At 58.1% G+C, this 17,809-nt stretch overlaps 7 protein-coding genes across 7 annotated transcripts; all 7 read right to left on the bottom strand.

Annotated features, from left to right (window-relative positions):
• Nucleotides 1-403: 403 nt before the first annotated feature.
• On the bottom strand, nt 404-2,218 carry LBRM_32_0470 (putative ATP-dependent RNA helicase; the record flags this gene model as incomplete). Its single annotated transcript, XM_001567355.1, has 1 exon — nt 404-2,218. One exon carries the CDS (start codon nt 2,216-2,218, stop codon nt 404-406), a length of 1,815 nt encoding a protein of 604 aa, XP_001567405.1.
• A 1,069-nt stretch (nt 2,219-3,287) lies between these two features.
• Nucleotides 3,288-5,588, bottom strand: LBRM_32_0480 (conserved hypothetical protein; the record flags this gene model as incomplete). The annotated part of the gene is made up of 1 exon (XM_001567356.1): nt 3,288-5,588. The coding sequence occupies one exon, from the start codon at nt 5,586-5,588 to the stop codon at nt 3,288-3,290; it is 2,301 nt and encodes a 766-aa protein (XP_001567406.1).
• A 947-nt stretch (nt 5,589-6,535) lies between these two features.
• LBRM_32_0490 (conserved hypothetical protein) lies at nt 6,536-8,692 on the bottom strand (the record flags this gene model as incomplete). The annotated part of the gene is made up of 1 exon (XM_001567357.1): nt 6,536-8,692. One exon carries the CDS (start codon nt 8,690-8,692, stop codon nt 6,536-6,538), a length of 2,157 nt encoding a protein of 718 aa, XP_001567407.1.
• A 1,150-nt stretch (nt 8,693-9,842) lies between these two features.
• Nucleotides 9,843-10,343, bottom strand: LBRM_32_0500 (putative 60S ribosomal protein L17; the record flags this gene model as incomplete). Its single annotated transcript, XM_001567358.1, has 1 exon — nt 9,843-10,343. One exon carries the CDS (start codon nt 10,341-10,343, stop codon nt 9,843-9,845), a length of 501 nt encoding a protein of 166 aa, XP_001567408.1.
• Nucleotides 10,344-12,009: 1,666 nt separating this feature from the next.
• On the bottom strand, nt 12,010-12,882 carry LBRM_32_0510 (conserved hypothetical protein; the record flags this gene model as incomplete). Its single annotated transcript, XM_001567359.1, has 1 exon — nt 12,010-12,882. One exon carries the CDS (start codon nt 12,880-12,882, stop codon nt 12,010-12,012), a length of 873 nt encoding a protein of 290 aa, XP_001567409.1.
• Nucleotides 12,883-14,024: 1,142 nt separating this feature from the next.
• Nucleotides 14,025-14,828, bottom strand: LBRM_32_0520 (40S ribosomal protein S2; the record flags this gene model as incomplete). Its single annotated transcript, XM_001567360.1, has 1 exon — nt 14,025-14,828. The coding sequence occupies one exon, from the start codon at nt 14,826-14,828 to the stop codon at nt 14,025-14,027; it is 804 nt and encodes a 267-aa protein (XP_001567410.1).
• Nucleotides 14,829-16,931: 2,103 nt separating this feature from the next.
• Nucleotides 16,932-17,774, bottom strand: LBRM_32_0530 (putative prostaglandin f synthase; the record flags this gene model as incomplete). Its single annotated transcript, XM_001567361.1, has 1 exon — nt 16,932-17,774. The coding sequence occupies one exon, from the start codon at nt 17,772-17,774 to the stop codon at nt 16,932-16,934; it is 843 nt and encodes a 280-aa protein (XP_001567411.1).
• Nucleotides 17,775-17,809: the final 35 nt, after the last annotated feature.

The raw sequence follows: 17,809 nt of genomic DNA on the forward strand, positions 1-17,809 counted from the left end.
CATTGTTTCTTTCCCTTTCAGTCTCTATTTTCTTTATTTTCACCGCCATCACCACCAACACCACCGACATGTATGCTTCTTCCCCGCCTGCCGCCCCGTCCTTTCCGCTTTCCTCTGATCCCATCGTTTCTTTCTCAAGTCAGCGCCTCGTGTTTGCTTCGCTGAGGGAGAAGTGGGGGTGCCTCACGAGGGGGAAGGAGGAGGAGGGGGGGTATAATAAGCAAAAACACCATGCCCACTGCTGCGGCTCTTTGTTGTATGGCGAGAATCAGGAGGAAATAGAGAGAAGAAGAGGCAGCGGTGCCATGCAAGCAAAGGTGACTGCGTAGCACTACTCGCCTACGAACGTCGTATTTCCTCCCTTACGCTCTCATCAGAGTTACACGAAGTCCTACTACTACACCTACTGACCAAAGACGTCAGACCGCATGTTGCGGTCACCGCCGTAGCCTCCACCGTAACCACCGCCACTGTAGCCGCCGCGGGGTCGGTAGCCGCCGTTGTTGCTGGCGTAGCCACCATTGTAGCCCCCGCCAAAACCGCCGCCAAAGCCGCCACCGCCGCCGCGGTATCCGCCACGACCGCCGAAGCCCCCACCGAAACCACCACCAAAGCCGCCCCCAGTGCGGAAGCCACCGCGGCCGCGACCGCGAGGCTGGTTCTGCACGTTGGGCTTCTTGGCCAGCGCCTGCACCTCGGGCAGTACTGTTTGGTTCGTTTCGCGCAAGAGCGGGATCAGGTCATCGACAACGTTGCGGTTCTTTTCGTTGAAGAAGGAGATTGCCGTACCGCGCTTGCCAGCACGACCCGTACGGCCGATGCGGTGTACGTAGTCATCGATGTTGCTCGGCAGGTCGTACTGCACCACCACCGCGACATTGGGGATATCAAGACCACGCGAGGCGACGTCGGTCGCCACCAGCACACGGCACACACCACTCTTGAAGATGTCGAGGGCCTCCTCCCGCTCGCGCTGCACGCGGTCGCCGTGGATGGAGGAACAGGGGATGCGGCTCTGACGTAGGTAGCGCTCCAGATAGTCGGCGTCGCGCTTCTTCTCTACGAATACGAGGACACGCTCACCTTGGTGTTCCTTCAGCACCTCCAACAGGCAGCCACGCTTGTCCATGTCTTCGACCCAGCGCACATCCTGGGTAATGTTCTCAGTAGTCGAGCCCACACGACCAACCTGCAGGAAGTAGTGGCGGTATAGGAACTCACGGGCCATCTGCTGAATCTCCTTTGGGAAAGTGGCCGAGTACAGCAGGGTCTGGCGCTCACCCGGCGGCGGCATATCGCTGTCCGGGCCCTGGACGATGGCGCGGATCTGCGGCTCAAAGCCCATATCAAGCATGCGATCCGCCTCATCGAGGACGAGGAAGCGGACGTCGGAGTAGCGCGTGTAGCCGCGGGTAAACATGTCAGACAGACGGCCTGGCGTCGCCACCAGCAGACCACAGCCGCGTGTCAGCTCGTGAATCTGATGGCGTGGGTCTGCGCCGCCGTAGACGACAACACAGCGAATCCCGGTGCGGTAAGTGAACTTGCGGCCCTCCTCATAGATCTGAATGGACAGCTCACGCGTCGGCGACAGCACCAGCGCAGACGGTGCGGACTGGCTGTTTGTGGGCTTGGCACGGTTGAGATTGTTCACCAACATGAAGTTAATGGCTGGGATGAGGTAGGCGGCAGTCTTACCGGAGCCAGTCTGGGCGCACGCCATCAGATCACTGCCCTTCAGCACACATGGAATGCCGTACTTCTGCACAGGGGTGGGCTTCTGGTAGCGGCAGCGGCTCACGTTCTCCGCCAGCGCCGGGGAGAGCCCCATTGTGGCAAACGACTCCGCTGGTTCCACGTCGTTCGGAGCGATGGACACCTTAATCGCCTCGTACTGGTCAAAGTTGATACCAGGCGTGTGCTCCTTGAAGATCTCCTCCTCGGACTTCTCCTCGCGGTGGTAGTGGTTGTTGCCGCCGTACTCACGTTGCGGGCCTCGCATGCCACCGCCGAAGCCGCCGAAGCCACCACGGAAGCCGGCGCCGCCACCGTTGCGGTTGAAGCCGCCACCGTAGCCGCCCTGGCCATCGTTGAAGCCGCGGTTGCCAGCGCCATACTGGCGAATGGGCTGCTGATAGCCGCCATGTCCGCCCATCGCAATAGCAACAGAAGAGGGCTCCTGCTGCTGCTGCTGAGGTGAGGTCTGGTCCTTGTACATGATTCCTACGTAGAAAAAGTGTGGAATCCGATCGGGGGAAATGCGAGGAGGGAGTAGAGAGAAGGCCAGGCAGGGAGCGGTTGGGGTGTCGTATTGTCTGCGGAAGAAGACGAGGAATCGGTTCTTGTGCAGGCAAAGAGAAAAGAGGACTTAACAGCTAAGAGGAGGGAAGTAAAAAACAAAGGTGAACTTCGTGTATGGGCATGTGTGGGCATGTTTGTGAAGGCAAGAAAGAGTGAAGAGGTCGAAGAGGTGAAGAGGGAGTAAGAACGTTATTGCGAGGGGCGCACCTAGAGGTAGGGGGAGAAGGAAGGGCCGATAGCCGACCAGTTATGGCACACATTCCCCCTCCCCCCCCCCTCCGTAGGGGCTATGGAAATGTGAGGGAGGGAAGAGGGCGCTGAGCTGCCCCCTAGAAGTGCGAGAAAGAGGAGGGAGACGGCCACGTCTATGTCCACAGAGGTGCTGCAGCAAGGCAAACGGCGCCGGCGCTGGAAAGAGCACACGGGCATCTTCCCCCCCCCCCCCTTTTTTTCTCCACCACCGCCCTTATACCTCTGTGTGTGTGTGTGTGTAGCAGACAACCCATACAGACAATCACATTGGCACTTCCTTGTCTCTGTTCTTCGGCAAATTTTGTTTGGTGGGTTGAGTGCAGGCCGACTCTTCTCTATCGCTTCTGCTTTTCTGCATGATGGCCCCGGGGTGTCCTTGAGCTACAGAGAGAACGGTGCATGCATGGGCTAACGAGTGCCACCGTGGAAAAAAAAAAAGTAAAAGGAGAGGGGGCACTGCCTTGTCAGGCGTGGAAACGAGGCAAAGAAAGGGTGAAACGAGCAGCAGCATCGCTCAATGCTCTGACCGACACACAGAAGGTCGTCGAGCTCCGCAGCTCCCCTAGTACTGTACATCATGCGCGAGACGGAGCGGAGGGGGTGTGAAACAAGTAGAGCGAGGATGTGAGCTTCTTAGGTACCATGAATTGAGACACATAGAATTCCCCCAGCCAACAGCTCCTCTCCACAATACCACCCACACCGTAACACCTACCTCAATAACTACCACAGTCTCATCGCTTTCCACGCCTACAGGCGCGGGTGGAGAGGACCTCATCTTTGAGTCGCTCCACCTCCATACGATAGGGCTCCCACACATCCAGAAACTCGTCCTCGATGGCGGCGAAGACGGTGGGCTCAAGCGCACGCAGCTGCTGATAGCGCTGATCCACCATGAGGTACATCAGTGGGGGGTACGTAAACCCGCTGCGCTCGCCTTCGGCTCCGGGGACACGGCTGCCGCCAGCGCCGCCGCGCTCATTCAGTTTCATGCCCCGTCGGGTCTCAGTGAGCCCAGTGAGGGAGCTACTGAAGGACAGGGTCGTAGCTTCACGTGCCTCATACGGCAGACGGAACATGTCATCGCCGGGCGGATACACAGTCATAACGTGATGTGCCATTGACGTGTACAGCTGATCCGCCAGTCGCTCAGTTGCTGGAAGAAGCACAGGCGTGGATGACTCGGGATGCCACCCAAGAGCTATGGCGCGACAGAAATAGCGGACCGCACTGGAATACTGATGGCGGTGATAGGCCCCGTTGGCAAGGACTAGAAGAGCCGCGGTAACGTGCTGTGGTTGGCACAGCTCAGGCACGCCCGCCGTGTCGCACCCGGTGGCCGTGGTCGTCTTGGCGAGGGCGTCAAGAAACGCAGCATAGTCAGCGAGGGCCGCCTCCTCATCCTCGCGCTGCAGCAAGCGAGCACGACCACCTTCCTCTTGACGATGGCGGTACGCTGCGGCGCGTCGCACTAGTGCTAGCGGTGTGAACCAGTCCACCACGACCGCCTCGCCACCAGTCTCCGCGGCCGGCTGCTGCACCGATGGAATGGCGAGGAGCAGTGTGAAGTCACGGATAGCACGCGACCAGTCGTGCAGCTGATCAGCGTGTACAGCACCGCGCACGAAGAGAGTGGAGCGGCGCTCAGTGTTAGTCTGCTGGCGATCCAATGCTGCAGAAAGCGCTCGAAGCTCGCCTTGAACATCGCCCTCTGCGCGGCACGCCCGTGCAGCGTCGAGGAAGTATCCGGCGCAGTCGGGCTTCATCCTCTGAAGATACCGCAGCAAGTGACGAGCAAGTGCGTAGTCGCCGGCCGCCATCGACCTGCTCACGCTGTCTTCGTAAGACTGCACGTAGTCTACATTACGTACCGCAACGCTGTAGTGGTACGATGCCTGACGACGCAGTGCGGCCGCCTCCGCAGGCTTCGCCGATGCCGCCGACGTCGCCTCGGCCTCGGCAACGTAGCCAAGGTAAAAGTATGCGTGGGTAACGTAAAAAGCACATGCACTGAGCAGCAGCTCGAGACTCGAAGGAGCACCGGCACCCATGTTCTGAGTGAGGGAGCCGACAGCCCACGTTGCGCTAGTGAGGAGCGGCAGAGAGGAAGACATCCGATGGGTGCTTTGAATGCTCGCACCATCTGGGGCCTGCTCCTGCACGGCGGCTATACGCGCAAGCAGCTCTTGCGACAACTCGAGCAGACGTCTCAGCTGCTCGCGTGCCATTTCCCAGAGGCCCGCCTCGGCGGCGCACTTGCCGCTGTGGGCCAATACCCCCATCGAGGGCCCCCTCATCTTCATGTATTTAGTGTAGTCCTCGTACGCCTCGGCGAAGCACCGAAGCGCCTCACAACAGGAGGCACGCAGAAGGTAGCTGTCTAAGTGGAGTGGGCTCGCGACGATGCTGCCGCTGAACAACTCACGCGCCTCTGCGTAGCGTCCGTGAATGAGCTCCAACGTCCCCATCCGCCGGAGTACCTCCGCCAGCCAGAACGACCGCTGCGCGTCCTCGGCACAGTCGCCGCGGAACTGAGTCAAAGACTCCACAGTCAGCAAGCCGCGCGGCTCGGCGTCATTCTGCAGCACCGTAAAAGCAAGCTGAAGCTGCGCCTTTGCCTCTGCCAGTTGGCCATCACTGAAGGCGGTGTCTGCTGCGGCCAAGCAGTCTGGTACACTCGTGCAGTAACCTGCTGCGTCGAAGCCAACGGTGCCACGACCCCCCGCGGCACGGCCGCCCTGCACCGCTTTCCGCGAAGCGTACGGAATTCCTTTGGCGCCACCGTAGCGATCCGAGTAGGTGTGGTACAGCGGCGAGTCATGGTGGGAGTGCCAGACCGACTGCCAGTACTCCTCCACAAGCAGCCTCGCTTCTCTCTTACGATGCGGTGTGGTGACGGCATGGGAAGCGTCAGCACGCGCGGCAGACGGAGGAGCGACGCGCTGCTTTTTGCCCATCCTGCGGCCTCGTGATTGTCCCTTGACATCGGTCGGCGGTGGCGACGGTCCGTAGGCCAGTCGAGGCAGAGACTCCATTGTTTGCAGAGGGGGCGAAGGAGACACAGCAAAATAGAGAGGATGCGCCACTGAAGCATGCGTTCGTATTCTTTGTCCTTCCCATGATATGGGCGCTGGTGCACTACTGTGATACGCTAGGTTGAATGGAAAGCGACGCGCACGCGCATTCGCAGAGACATGCAAACAGGCAACAAACGGCACACACACACACACACATGGGCGAAGGATAAGGGGTGACGGAGCAGAAGGTGACGAGGGTAAGCAAAGAGGAGAAAACTCGGAGCAAACGATGTGTGGACGACGAGGGCCATGGAGAGCAGACACAGATTCACGCACACGCGACGAGTGGTACGACGCTGAATGCAGGTGTTGGTACTCTCACACCTGCGCGCGAGAAAGAAATCTCGTTTGTCAGCGACGGTTGGAAGACCTCCAACTTGCTGCCTCCGCGGCTCAGAAGGTGAAAGCTGCATTACTGCCGGTGCTGTGACTTTGCACATTTACCCACGTACACGGCACACTGTGACAATAGTGTGCTGCGTCTCTGACTATTGGCTGGTCCGATGCGCTCTCACAAGAACGGTGGCACCGTACACAGACAAAAAGCACCATCATCGCCCTCCCTTTCTCTCCCTCAACGTATTTTTTTTTCCTGTAAAGATGAGATGCTACTCTCGTGTTGTACGAAGCAAAGATGGTTCGCACATACGAGAGGCACACAAAGAGCAGTAGTGCAGAAAAACACCAAGGCGAAGCATAAGAAGTCTGACACCACGCCTACTGTACATGAAGCCGAGCTGCCTGCATCATTCCACTGTGCCAGCGCGCCTCCCTCCTTTTCTTACATATACAACGCACAAGCAGAACAGCAACGAGAGGGCACTACAGGGGAATGAAAGGAGCAGCGGCGGCGGTGCGTCGCTGGGCGGTTTTGATCGCCTTCCCGTCCCTCTCTCCTCCACCTTCTACTCAATTTCCAGTCCACAGATGGCCCGAGCGTCAGCAGTAGCGGCATGCTCGCTGGTAGCCATCGGCGTCGCTGCCGCAGCTGTCGGGACGGTGCACCTCTTGTCCATCGCGGCGTAGTCGACCCACGTCTTCCCAGCCGCCGCAAACTCCAAGCGGCGCTTCTCCATAAGTCGCTTTCGCTGCTGCGCAAGAATGTCGTCGCTGTTCAGAAGCCCCAGGCGAGGAATGAAAGGGCCAGTGCTATCGTCGATCTTGTCTGGGTCATCTTCCATGGTGCCTAGCACCGCCACGTTGCGATGCCACTCGCCGCGCAGGCACCGCTGGCGGCTCACGTAGTGCCACACACCGGGGCCCTCGCGCTCGCCGCTCGTCCAGTACCCCTCAAACCAATCACCGTTTCTCTGCTGTAGCACTGCCCATCCCTCGCACTTGTTGTGGCTGAAGTTTCCCTTGATCACGTCCCCGTTTGCGAGGTACAGCTTCCCCAGCCCATGTCGCTCATCCGCGGCAAAGTCGCCCTCATAGACCTCCCCGTCCCTGCCCCACTGCGTTCCACGACCATCGCGCCGCCCGCCAAGCCACTCGCCCTCGTACACGCGACGATACGGACTCTCTTTGGCGTCGCGCAGGAAAAGGGCACCGTGTCCCTCACGCTTGCCGCTGCGGAACTCGCCGCGGTACTTGAAGTTAGACTGGATGTGCTCGCCGAATCCGTCAAACACTGCGCCCTTCCACTGTCCTTCGTAGGTGGCCGTCTTGGCGGGGTTCAGAAAGACGATTTTGCGGGTGCTACGGTCATCAGCATCGACGCCACAGGGCGTAGGCGTGTCCTTCAAAGTACAGCTCTGCGGCTCCACGCTTGCGTTGCCTCCACCCCACACCTCCAACTGACCGCGCAAGGAGATTAAAGCTTCCTCCTGCTCAGTGCGGGGGCGTCCAGACGTACCGAGGTGCATCAGCTGAAGTACCTCCTCCCTGCCCATCGCCGTCTCCATGGCGCGCAGTTGCTGCAGCAGTCGTCCGCGCTCCGACGGCGTCAACACTGGCACGCAGGCCGCTACCAGGTTGCGATACAGCTGCAGATTCTCTAGCGTCTCGGTTGTTTCACTGTACGACAGAGGGTCCACGCAGCCTATGACGAAGCACGCCTCATGTCCGCACATGAGTTGCGACATCAGTTGTGTGTAGCGGCACTCCATGAAAAACGACTCGCTTCGTTGAATCAGGCGGTGGAGCTGTGCCTGGGTGCGGCACTGACCAACCCGCTTGGCGCGGTACTCGAGCGAGTGAATAACTGCCGCGTTCAACAACGTGCTACTCACATTCACCTGGCTGCCCTCCCGCAGAACCTGCTTTGGTGCTCTGTTGGCGCCGACTCTTTCTGAGCCTTTTGTATGCACAAACGTCACACGACGCAGCACGCACTGCTCACCAGCGTGTCTGTCAAGGGTCATGAGAGAGAGTTGCACAAACCCATGCCAGCGAAACTGTCGAGCGTAGCCGCGCCTCACACGACGCTCGTTACCTTGGTTCAGCAGCGCCTCGAAGGCACCAAAGTCCTTCACTGGTATCTCTGCCACATGCGAGAGGTACAGACGGCCAAAGCCATCGCGATAGACAGCGTGGTCGCGTGCGGTGCCGCTCGCTGCAGCGCTACCGTCTGCAAACGCTGCCTCGTCAATCGCAAGATTGTCATGGACGCCGTTGCAGTTCATCTCCCAGTACGAGAAGCCGACGCTGTACTCATGCGTGTCCTGCTGCGCCTCCAGTCGGCGGAAGAGTTCCCGCACAGTGTCTTGGATGAGCCCAGACTCGTTCGGGCTTCCAAAGAGTGTGTGGGTCTTGCCCGTCTCCGCGTAGCCCATGGCAATGCAGTTGGCGCTGAGCCCGCCCATGACCAAGTCGATCATCTCGAGTCCAATAGTGCAAAAGACGTCATTCTGGCGCGCATTTTGTGGGTAAAAGTAGTCAAAGTCGTACATGAGCCCATCCGCGGCATGTGGGGCAAAGGCAATGAGCTTATCTTGATCGGTGCGGAGTTGCACCTGTGTCAACGGCGTCTCCTCATCCGATGCCGGTCGCTCACGGACAGCGATGCGCAAGCGCTCGACCACCGGTGGATGGATCGTTGGCGGCGAATCAGTAGACCTCATGACTGAATTCGCAGCAACCCAAGAATCCGAAAAAAGAGACTGTGATCCGGGAGCACAGATGAACTCTGTAAGGAGGACGTCACCACGTAGAGTACACCGCCCGAAGTGAAGAAGGAGCAGCAAGGGCGCAAATGAACAAGAAAACAAGCGAGCCCCAATGAGACGGTTTGAGAGGCTGGCCTGGACAGCGTAGCGTGGGGTGGTGTCGTGTTGGAGTGTAAGGCGAGGCACAACAGTGCCAGAAAACACAAAGGGTGGCACTCCGTGCTAGACGCAGAAATTGGGATGGGATGAAGATTCAAGAGAAATTATGAAGAGGTGGCAAAACGCTACGCACAGACGATTATCATGTTGTGCCAAGGGAGTCGCTGCCCCTTCCTCTCTCGAGTTGCCCCATTCCCCACATGTCTGCGCTCCGTTCGTTCGTCTTGCTCGTGCAGGAGAGGGACGGGGTCCAGACTCAGGCAGGAAGGCGAGTCGACACAATAGCTGGCAGCGCAAGGAAGTTGCAGGGGTGCAGCCTCCCATGTTTGACGGAGACCCACCGTGAACTGCAGTGGGGGGAATGGCGTCAACATGCGCACGCGCACATGAGCACAAGGACGCACTCGGCAGAGACAAATGAGGTGGAGATGGGGAAAGGATAAGCTTCGCTTCTGCGTCATGCAGCTGCGCTAGTGTCCTTTGCTCAGGCCTTTTCTGTCGTACACGTTTTGTTTTTGCTCTTTTTCAATGCGTGAAAGTACGAAAGAAAAAAAAAAACAGAAAAGCAAAGAAACCTCTTCAACGCTGAGCTCAGTGCACGTGTGGGGAAGTCGGAAGAACTGAAGACAGGAAGTGGCCACCTGAGTGTCGGAGTTGACGCACCATCCAGCCCAATAGTAATTGCGGTGGAGAGGCTACGAACGCAGACACACGCCACGAAGAAGCAAACTGAAGAGAGAGACACGAGAGGAAGAAAAGAGCGAGAGGATATCCCCTGCTGCCGCTCAGGGAAGCAAGTTACTCGATCGCTCAGATTTCTCTCGGTCTCATGGAGCTGCTCACGCCAACGTTCGTACCTCGCTTCTCCATCCGCTCACCTCTGCATGGTGAAATCGCCACCTCCCGAGGGCTCTACCAGAATCACTCTCCGTACGCTACGATGCTCTTACTTCTTCGGGGCACTCTTCGGGGCTGGCACGCGCGCCTTCTTCTCCGACATGAAAAGCTGCACGTGGCAGGGGCTGCACATGTACGGTGTGATGCGGCCGTGGGCACGGAACGTGCGGCGGCGCATGCGGGCAGCCTGGTCTACCTGTACGTGCTTGATGACCATCTGGTTGGGGTCAAGACCCTTCTCGATGGCGTTGGCCTCGGCGTTCTTGAGCAGCGACATCATCGCCACGACGGACTTGCGCGGCCATCGACCCTTCGTCTGACCCCACTCCTTCGCCTGAGCGGTGCGGCCAATCTTGCCGTTGTAGCGCTTGAACGGGATGCAACGGGTCTTGGCGAGCACCTGGCGGTACAGCTGCTGAGCCTTGCGGAGTGGCATGCCGTTGATCACATTCGCGGTCTCGAAGGTGTTCTTGTAGTGGCAGCGGAGGTCGCTAACCTTCGCTTTGGCACTCTTCGACGATACCTGCGGCTTGCGGGAGTAGTGCGTCATGGTGAACAAGGAAGTAGGTTTCTACACAGCCATATACACATGCGGGGAACGAGGTGCACAAGAGTAATGAGGTCAAGGGAGAGGAAGAACATCCGCATGCCAATGCGCAGGAAATACGCGCGTGGGGGGATAGGGCATTGTACGTGCAAAGCAGAGAGATACAAGAGGCAGGCAGGCAGAGGTAAAGTAACAATAAGTGAGCAAGTGAATGCGAGGGTTAAAGAGCGAGGGGAAGCAAACAAGAGGACTCGGCTGGCTGATATCAATCGCATACTAGACGCGAAGCCCTCACTCAAACAGTGGTTACGCACGAGGAGAACGGAAGAGTGATGAGTCAGTCAGCGCGCCGCTGTGCACTCGTAGACCGATACCACCTGCAAGGCCATGCAAGAAATCTTTCGTTTTTTTTTATTTTAACGTATCCACTCTTCCATAGAAGATGAGTTCAGCACTACTCTACCCACCCCATGCCTCTCACAAGCCCATCGCGTGCTGCAAAGCAGTGTTCGATATGCGGTACAGCAAGACGCCAACCCAGCCATAGCAGCACGGTCCTTGTGTCAAACTCTACCTACCCACCCCTGCCGGCTCCGTAGGTCGCCTCACAGCCCTTACAGTGTGCCAATTGCCACCTCGTAAATTCACTGAGGTGGTTCAGGCTCCACACACCAGTAGACAGAGAGGCCCGGGTAGGATACCGCTTGAGTAGCGCTGACACTCTACCCATCACATGGATGCCGCAGGTCGCTCCTACGCCACGCCACACAGGACCTGAGCACCAACATGCGTAGTGAGGCGTCGCTCTGACTCAATCCACGTTCTAGGCACTTGGGTCTGTCACTGCCAGAAATGGTTCGGTATTGGTAGAGATAATGGCCATATGGCTTCCTCACAGAGTGAGAACCACTGAATACTGACATCATGCTGAGGTGTCCCCCGTCATCAGGCTGTGCGAGAGACGGAGAGAGAAAAAGGACCTCTGTCACTCTCTCGAATCCCACTGGAAGTACACCGGGTGCGAGGAGCCGAGTAGATATCTACAAAACTACATGACACGCCCTCTCTCTCTCTCTGCGCGGTTGCACTACATTCCGGGCCTGTGCATATTCATTGCTTTTGCGCCTATGAGCTCAGCTTGTTTTCCGCACGTGTGTGTGTGTGTGTGGAGTGCTCATCAAACAACGGCACCCGGCACTGCCATGAGGTGGGAGAGGGCTACTGGCGTGCATTTGTGTCGGCAAAGGAAGGGGGAAGGGCCTGCACGCCCCCCTCCCCCGGGATTCAGAGCAGTAAGTGGAGCAAATCACAGAAAGACAGTCTGCAACACAAAATGGAAAACCTCCTTGGTCGCCTCCTTACCCGTCGCCTTACGTTCATTTCATCTCCGCAGCACAGATGCCACTAGCGCCAAGGTTGCACGCGCATCGCAGCCGGAGACCGTCCATCAAGCGCATCACGAAGCACGTGCAAGAAAAAGAGGACAGCCATTCATCAAGATACCGCCATGTGCGTTTGCCCTCGTCCACTGTTAGTCTTGCAACACGCAGCCAGCGCGAGAATACTTGACAAAGAAGAAAAAGAGGCAGTGCGCACACGCATGCGCACGATAGTGCCGCTATGTGAAGTATAAACGCGGCGCAGCTGAACAAAACAGCGGCCTTGTGGACTAAACCTTGGCCGCCGTCCCTGCTGCGGCACCTCCGCCGAAGTTTCTGACAAAACCCGCGATTTTGGGAAACAATGACGTCGCGATTGGCTCAAGACGGTGGACTAAGAGGGGAGCCGAGGTAACTGTGAAGAGAAGGTGTAGCGGTACTAGCATCTTGTTGAATATAATGGAGAGAACAAGCGTCTTCCAGAACGGCGGACGCTTCTTCTCGTTCACCGCGACCTCATCCGAGCGCTTCACATCGAAGCCATAGGAGCGGGCAAGGCCAATCAGGTCAATGCGAAAGACGTAGAGGCAGGCGAAGACGCATGTTAGGGAGATGTTGTGGATGATGAGGTACCACAAGAGCCCGCCTGCACCGTAGGTTGCCAGTCGCTGCTTCAGTGACACTGACTTCACTCCCGCTTCCTTTGCAACTGTAGTGCCAGGGGTGCCGGCCGCGGAGGCTTCGGGAGCCGTGGACGGTCGGAAAACCGCACCCCTTTCGTCCACGCGGTAGCCGTTAGATGCATAGAGGCGAGGAAAGCGCGTAACAAAGCCCTCAGGAATGTCCCACGTCACCTCCATTGTTTTGATGTTTTGGTAGTACGGCTTTCCAGCGTCTAGTGAGTAGTGCTCTCGCCAGTACACACGTGGGTCGGAAGGAGAGAGCGGCTCGTCCTCGCTCCACGTGGCCGGGAACTCCTGGCTCGGGCTGACGGCGCGACGAGCAAGGTCGACACCGGGCAGCACTGTAGCATCAGACCCTAATGCATGCTCTCCGCACTGCCCTGGGGCAGAATTCACTGTGGAGTTCCAGCACCGTCCCCACAACGAGGACGACAAGGCCGACACACTCCGCACACAGTGTAGGTGTGTTACACACCGCATTTTCGTCTTTTTCGTTGGCGGCTAGCTCTTGTTTCTGAACTAGATTGAAGACAGTACCTGTGAGCTGAACGAGCTGGTGGATGACTGCGGGGGGGGGGGGGGGGTATTCGCTGCCCTCAATTAGACCCTCCGCCGCTCCCCCTGCCTATCTTTGATGCTTTGCTTGTCGGTGGCGTCCTCTGCCTTCGCTTGGTCCGTTCTCTACTTCTGTGTTCTGGTGCTTGTGTGGCTGTTGGGGCGGCTGCTTCAGCTTGGCCAACGGGTGTTGATGTGGTGGCGGAGATGAAGGGTAGGCGTGTGTGTACAAGAATGATACCCAAAAGAAAAAACGAGAGTGCGTGATAAGGGACTATTGTGTGGTGTGTGTACCTTCAGGGACAGTCTCTTAAGCCTATCCGGCGCGGAAAAGCGCCCTGCTGTAGCTGCTGTAGTGTGTCGGCGCAAGAAGTACTGAGTAATAAAAAGTACTGGGCATGTGCGTTTGCAAAGGAGGCATGAAAGCAAGGCGCTACCTCGCACAGAGAAAACGCTAATCATCCATGAATGCACCGTGAAGAGCGTGAGATGCAATAAAGAATCATAATAGGTGGCGGAAGATGAAAAGGGAGAAATGAATAGGCTGCTGGGGGATTCTATCACGTGCACCAAACGTATTTCTTTTTTTCATAGGATGACGATGAAGCCAGGTGCAACCTAGCCGAGGTACTGGAAGGGGTAGGGAAGAGAAGGTCATGGGGTGCCAAGATTAAAGCCCATACTCGCTTCCTAGACAAGATGCCAACTAGGGAGCCACAACACAGCACGCCAGGGCGCGCCTCTCCCAAGGAGGAGAGAGCAGCCTGCCCCGCCCTTTCTCTCACCGCCTTCAGTGGCAACGCGTACCGTAAACTGCGATCCACGGTGCACGCACACCCTGCATCGCTTCTAGCCGCATCAGGGGCCACCCCTCGCCGAGTCGCACCAACTATGTGTGTGTGTGTGTGTGTGTAACCAAAATAAGAAAGGAAAGAAAATCGACGGCCCCTCTTTTTTTCACCACTAGTCAAGAGAGGGAAACCAGCGCTGCAAAGAACACGGGGCGAAACATAAACAAAACTGAGAACGTAGTCCATTTGGCACGCGACGCACAGCCCGTGTGCGCCTCACGCAGCGGTCATCTCGGCAAGCAGCTCAGCGTGCTCATCCGTCGGATCGCGGCTGGGCTCCGTGTCCGCCCAGAGATCAGGCGTGAGGAAGCCGTAGGTCTTGCGCAGGGCGTAGAAAGTGGCCATGATCAGGTTGCCGTGGGTGCGGGTCTTGCCACGGGAGCTTGTGTACACGTCCTCAACGCCGGCGAACTCAAGGATCTTCTTGGGCACAGGGGCAGCGACGATGCCGGTACCGCGGGGCGCGGGCACGAGACGGACTGCGACGGAGCCGCACTTGCCGGTCACCTTCATCGGAATTGTGTGTGGCTCACCGATCTTGTTACCCCAGTAGCCGCGGCGCACCGGCACGATGTTGAGCTTGGCTGCAATCATCGAGGCGCGAATCGCCAGCGAAACCTCCTTGCCGACGCGGGCACCGATGCCGATGTGGCCGTTGCCGTCGCCGACGACGTTGAAGGCCTTGAAGCGGGTGCGCTGCCCGGCCGATGTAGCCTTCTGCACAGGGTAGATCTTCATCATCTCGTCGCGCAGCTGGCCCTCAACGATAAGGGTGTCAACGATCTGGTGCTCCTTGATGGGCATCGAGAAGAGAAAGATCTCTTCCAGAGAGGTTACCTTCCGCGCCTTCACGAGGCGACCCAGCTTGGTGCACGGGACCCACTCCTTCTCCTCACCTGGACCACCGCGGCCACGGCCACGGCCACCGCGACCACCGCGACCGCCACGACCACGGCCGAAACCGCGCTCAGCACGGGGGGCCTCGGCGACGGGGTTCTCAGCAGGTAGAACGTCAGCCATTGGGAACTAACTGTGTGCATGTGCATGCGCGTGTGTATGTGGGGGACGTCGATGGAAGAAAACAAGTTGAGGCAGCGCACCGTTGAAACGCAAAGCAGAGGGAGGTAGCAGGGAGGGGACAAGATGACGCAGTTGAAGAGAAACAAAGTTGTGTATGAATAAGAAAAGGTGCGAAGCAGAGGTGCGCACACGGTAGAAGACGTACAGCAAACGTAAGAGTGGCACCAAAGAAAACCACTACACGCTCTCAACGCTGCTCCTCTCGAAAAGCTCCACAGAGGAGAACATCGTGCATTTTGTTCGTTCAATACGTCTGGAAAAAGAGAAAGCAAACTCATAACAACGGAGCAAATCACCACCAAGGCGCCCGCGCCTCTTCACTCATCCCTGCACAGCTGCATCGAGGGGATGCCAATTAAGTAGTAGACAGGGCAAGGCCCTTTGTCAACTCAACTTCTTGAGAGTCCTTCATTGACTTTACACCCTTCTTGCATTCTGTCCCCGCCTACATGCCAAGCCTCACCCTCGGCCGCTTTAAGGTTCGGCATGCCATAATACTATGTGGAGATTCTCCGCGAAGGAGTCTCAAGGACGCCATTGTGGAGGCCGGGGCGCATTCGCCATGCAGCCGAGCCATGCGCCTCATCGGCCCACCCGGTCGGGCGTGGGAGGTGCCGCACGCTGCACACACGCGCACGCTGGCTCCCTCTTCCATTTCCGTCCACGTCACGGGGGCGTCTCTGGATGGCTTGCCCGCGTGTGCCTCGACAGGTGGGACGCTGCCATGAGCCTGTGGCGGCACCGGGCGCAAGCATGTGCATGCGCGCAAAGAGCACACAGCTTGCGCGGAGGGACCATAGGGGGCGGCGGGGTACACACGGCGGGGAGGTCCATGCAGCGCGAGCGGGATGCGCGCAACCACATCACTGCGCGCACGGCCACAGGGCGAAACGAGGTGTGCTCTCAGCCTCAAGCAGCCCGCGAGGCTCGCGTAGCATATCGGGCACAGCGCCGGCCCGGGCGCCCTCATAGTAACAACAGGCGCGGCGGGGAGCACCACAATGCCAGCGGGTCGCAGCCGCCGCACCATCTGCACTCCACGCTGCCGCTCCCAGTCACCCGCCGCTGCAGGAATCCAAAGCGTGGCCCGGTGCCCGTGCGGGACTGGGGGAGCGTGGTCCCCGGTCGCCCCGAGAGCCCAGCGTCCTTGTTCTCCTGGCGTCGGGCGGTGGCCGCCACGCAGCTCCTCTCTCACCGCGTCGCATCACCTACCGAGGATTCGGGGGATGTCGGCCTGGCGTCTGAGACCAAGAAGGGTTAGAGAGTAGAACAACGCACTCCCCACACCGAAAAAAAGATCACAGGGAGAGACTGGGGGCAAGAGCTGTGCTGCTCTGTCACATCGACCGCCCTTTTGGGGTTTTTCGCGTGACGGGAAGGGGGTTAGTAAAGGGTGAAAAGAGAAGAGGAATGCCTCCGCAAGGAAGGTAATCCTAATCCGTGTGTGTGCGTGTGTGCGTGTGTGTGTGTGTGTGTGTGTGTGTTTCGATACACACCGAGGTCAAGGAAAACACCAACCTGCGAGTAGAAGGCTCTGGTCTCCAAGGAGACCACGTAATGCGCCTCTCTCCCTGCCTTTGTCACACGTGGTGGTGGTGGTGGCTGCTGGCCTATCTGCAGTCGATCTCCCGGCTCCACGGGATGTATGTGTCGAAGCAAAGCCCGCAGGTGTGACTTCTCTGTTCTCTTCCTTGCAAATGAAGCACTGCAGTACAGAGGCGCAAAAAGAGCACCGTGCCGACGTCGTCACCGTTGTCTGCCTCTCGTATGCCTCTTGCTTTCCCTTCGCCCTCGTTTCACAGTAGTAGCCGCTGTAGGTTAGCAACATAGGGAAAGTAAAAGGGGGGGCCTCGAAGGTAGAGAGAGGAAAGGAGGCGAAAATTAAACAAAAAAGAGCACGTCTCAATGTGCGCGTGATGAATGTATAGCCCACCCCACACAAACACAAACGTGCATGTTCACGTGCGCACTCATCTACACCGGTCATGTGAGCAGTGAGAACGCGCGCCAGGGGGAAAGAGTCGAAAAGACTTCCCCCTCTCCCTAGTTGCGTTCAGTTGGGAAGAAGGACTCAGGGTTAAAGCCGATACGTGAATTCTTGTCCATTGACTCGAGTGCCTGCATGTCTTCCTGGGAAAGCTCAAAGTCGAAGACGTCAAAGTTTTGCCTGATGTGCTCCTCGTGGCTGGACTTGGGGATGACGATCACGCCGAGTTGGACGAACCAGCGAATGATAACCTGCGCTGCAGACTTCTTGTGCTTTTCCGCCAGTTCTGCAAGCTTAGGCTCGGTCAGTAGGGCACCCTTGCCCAACGGGCGCCATGCTGTCAAGGCGATGTTCTTCTCAGCGCAATACGCGCGGAGCGCCTTCTGCTGAAAGTGAGGGTGCATCTCTACCTGGTTCACCATCGGTGGTACCTTGCAGTTTGCCAGCAGGTCATCAAGGTGGTGCGGCTCAAAGTTGGACACGCCAATCGCGCGCACCTTCTTCATCTCGTACAGCTTCTCGAAGGCACGCCACGTCGAGATGTACGAGCGATTTGGCCCCGGCCAGTGGATGAGGTACAAATCCACGTACTCCACCCCAAGAGCCTGGCGACTCTGCTCGAAGGCGGCGAGGGCGTTGTCGTAGCCATGGTCGTAGTTCCACAGCTTCGTCGTGACAAATATATCAGAACGCGGCACGCCGCACTCACTAATTCCCTGGCCAACGCCCTTCTCGTTCCTGTAGAAGTGCGCGGTGTCGATGTGACGGTAGCCAGCGCTGACAGCCCACTTGATGTTCTGAACGACTTCACTGCCATCCTTCGCCTCCCATGTCCCGATGCCGAGCTGGGGCACTTGCACCCCATTACTCAGGGTCACGTAGGCACACTTACCAGTCATGATGACGCGCTCGAGAAACCAATACGGGGCCCACT

The sequence above is a fragment of the Leishmania braziliensis genome, chromosome 32 (genome assembly GCF_000002845.2).
Source record: "Leishmania braziliensis MHOM/BR/75/M2904 complete genome, chromosome 32".
NCBI lineage: Eukaryota > Euglenozoa > Kinetoplastea > Trypanosomatida > Trypanosomatidae > Leishmania > Leishmania braziliensis.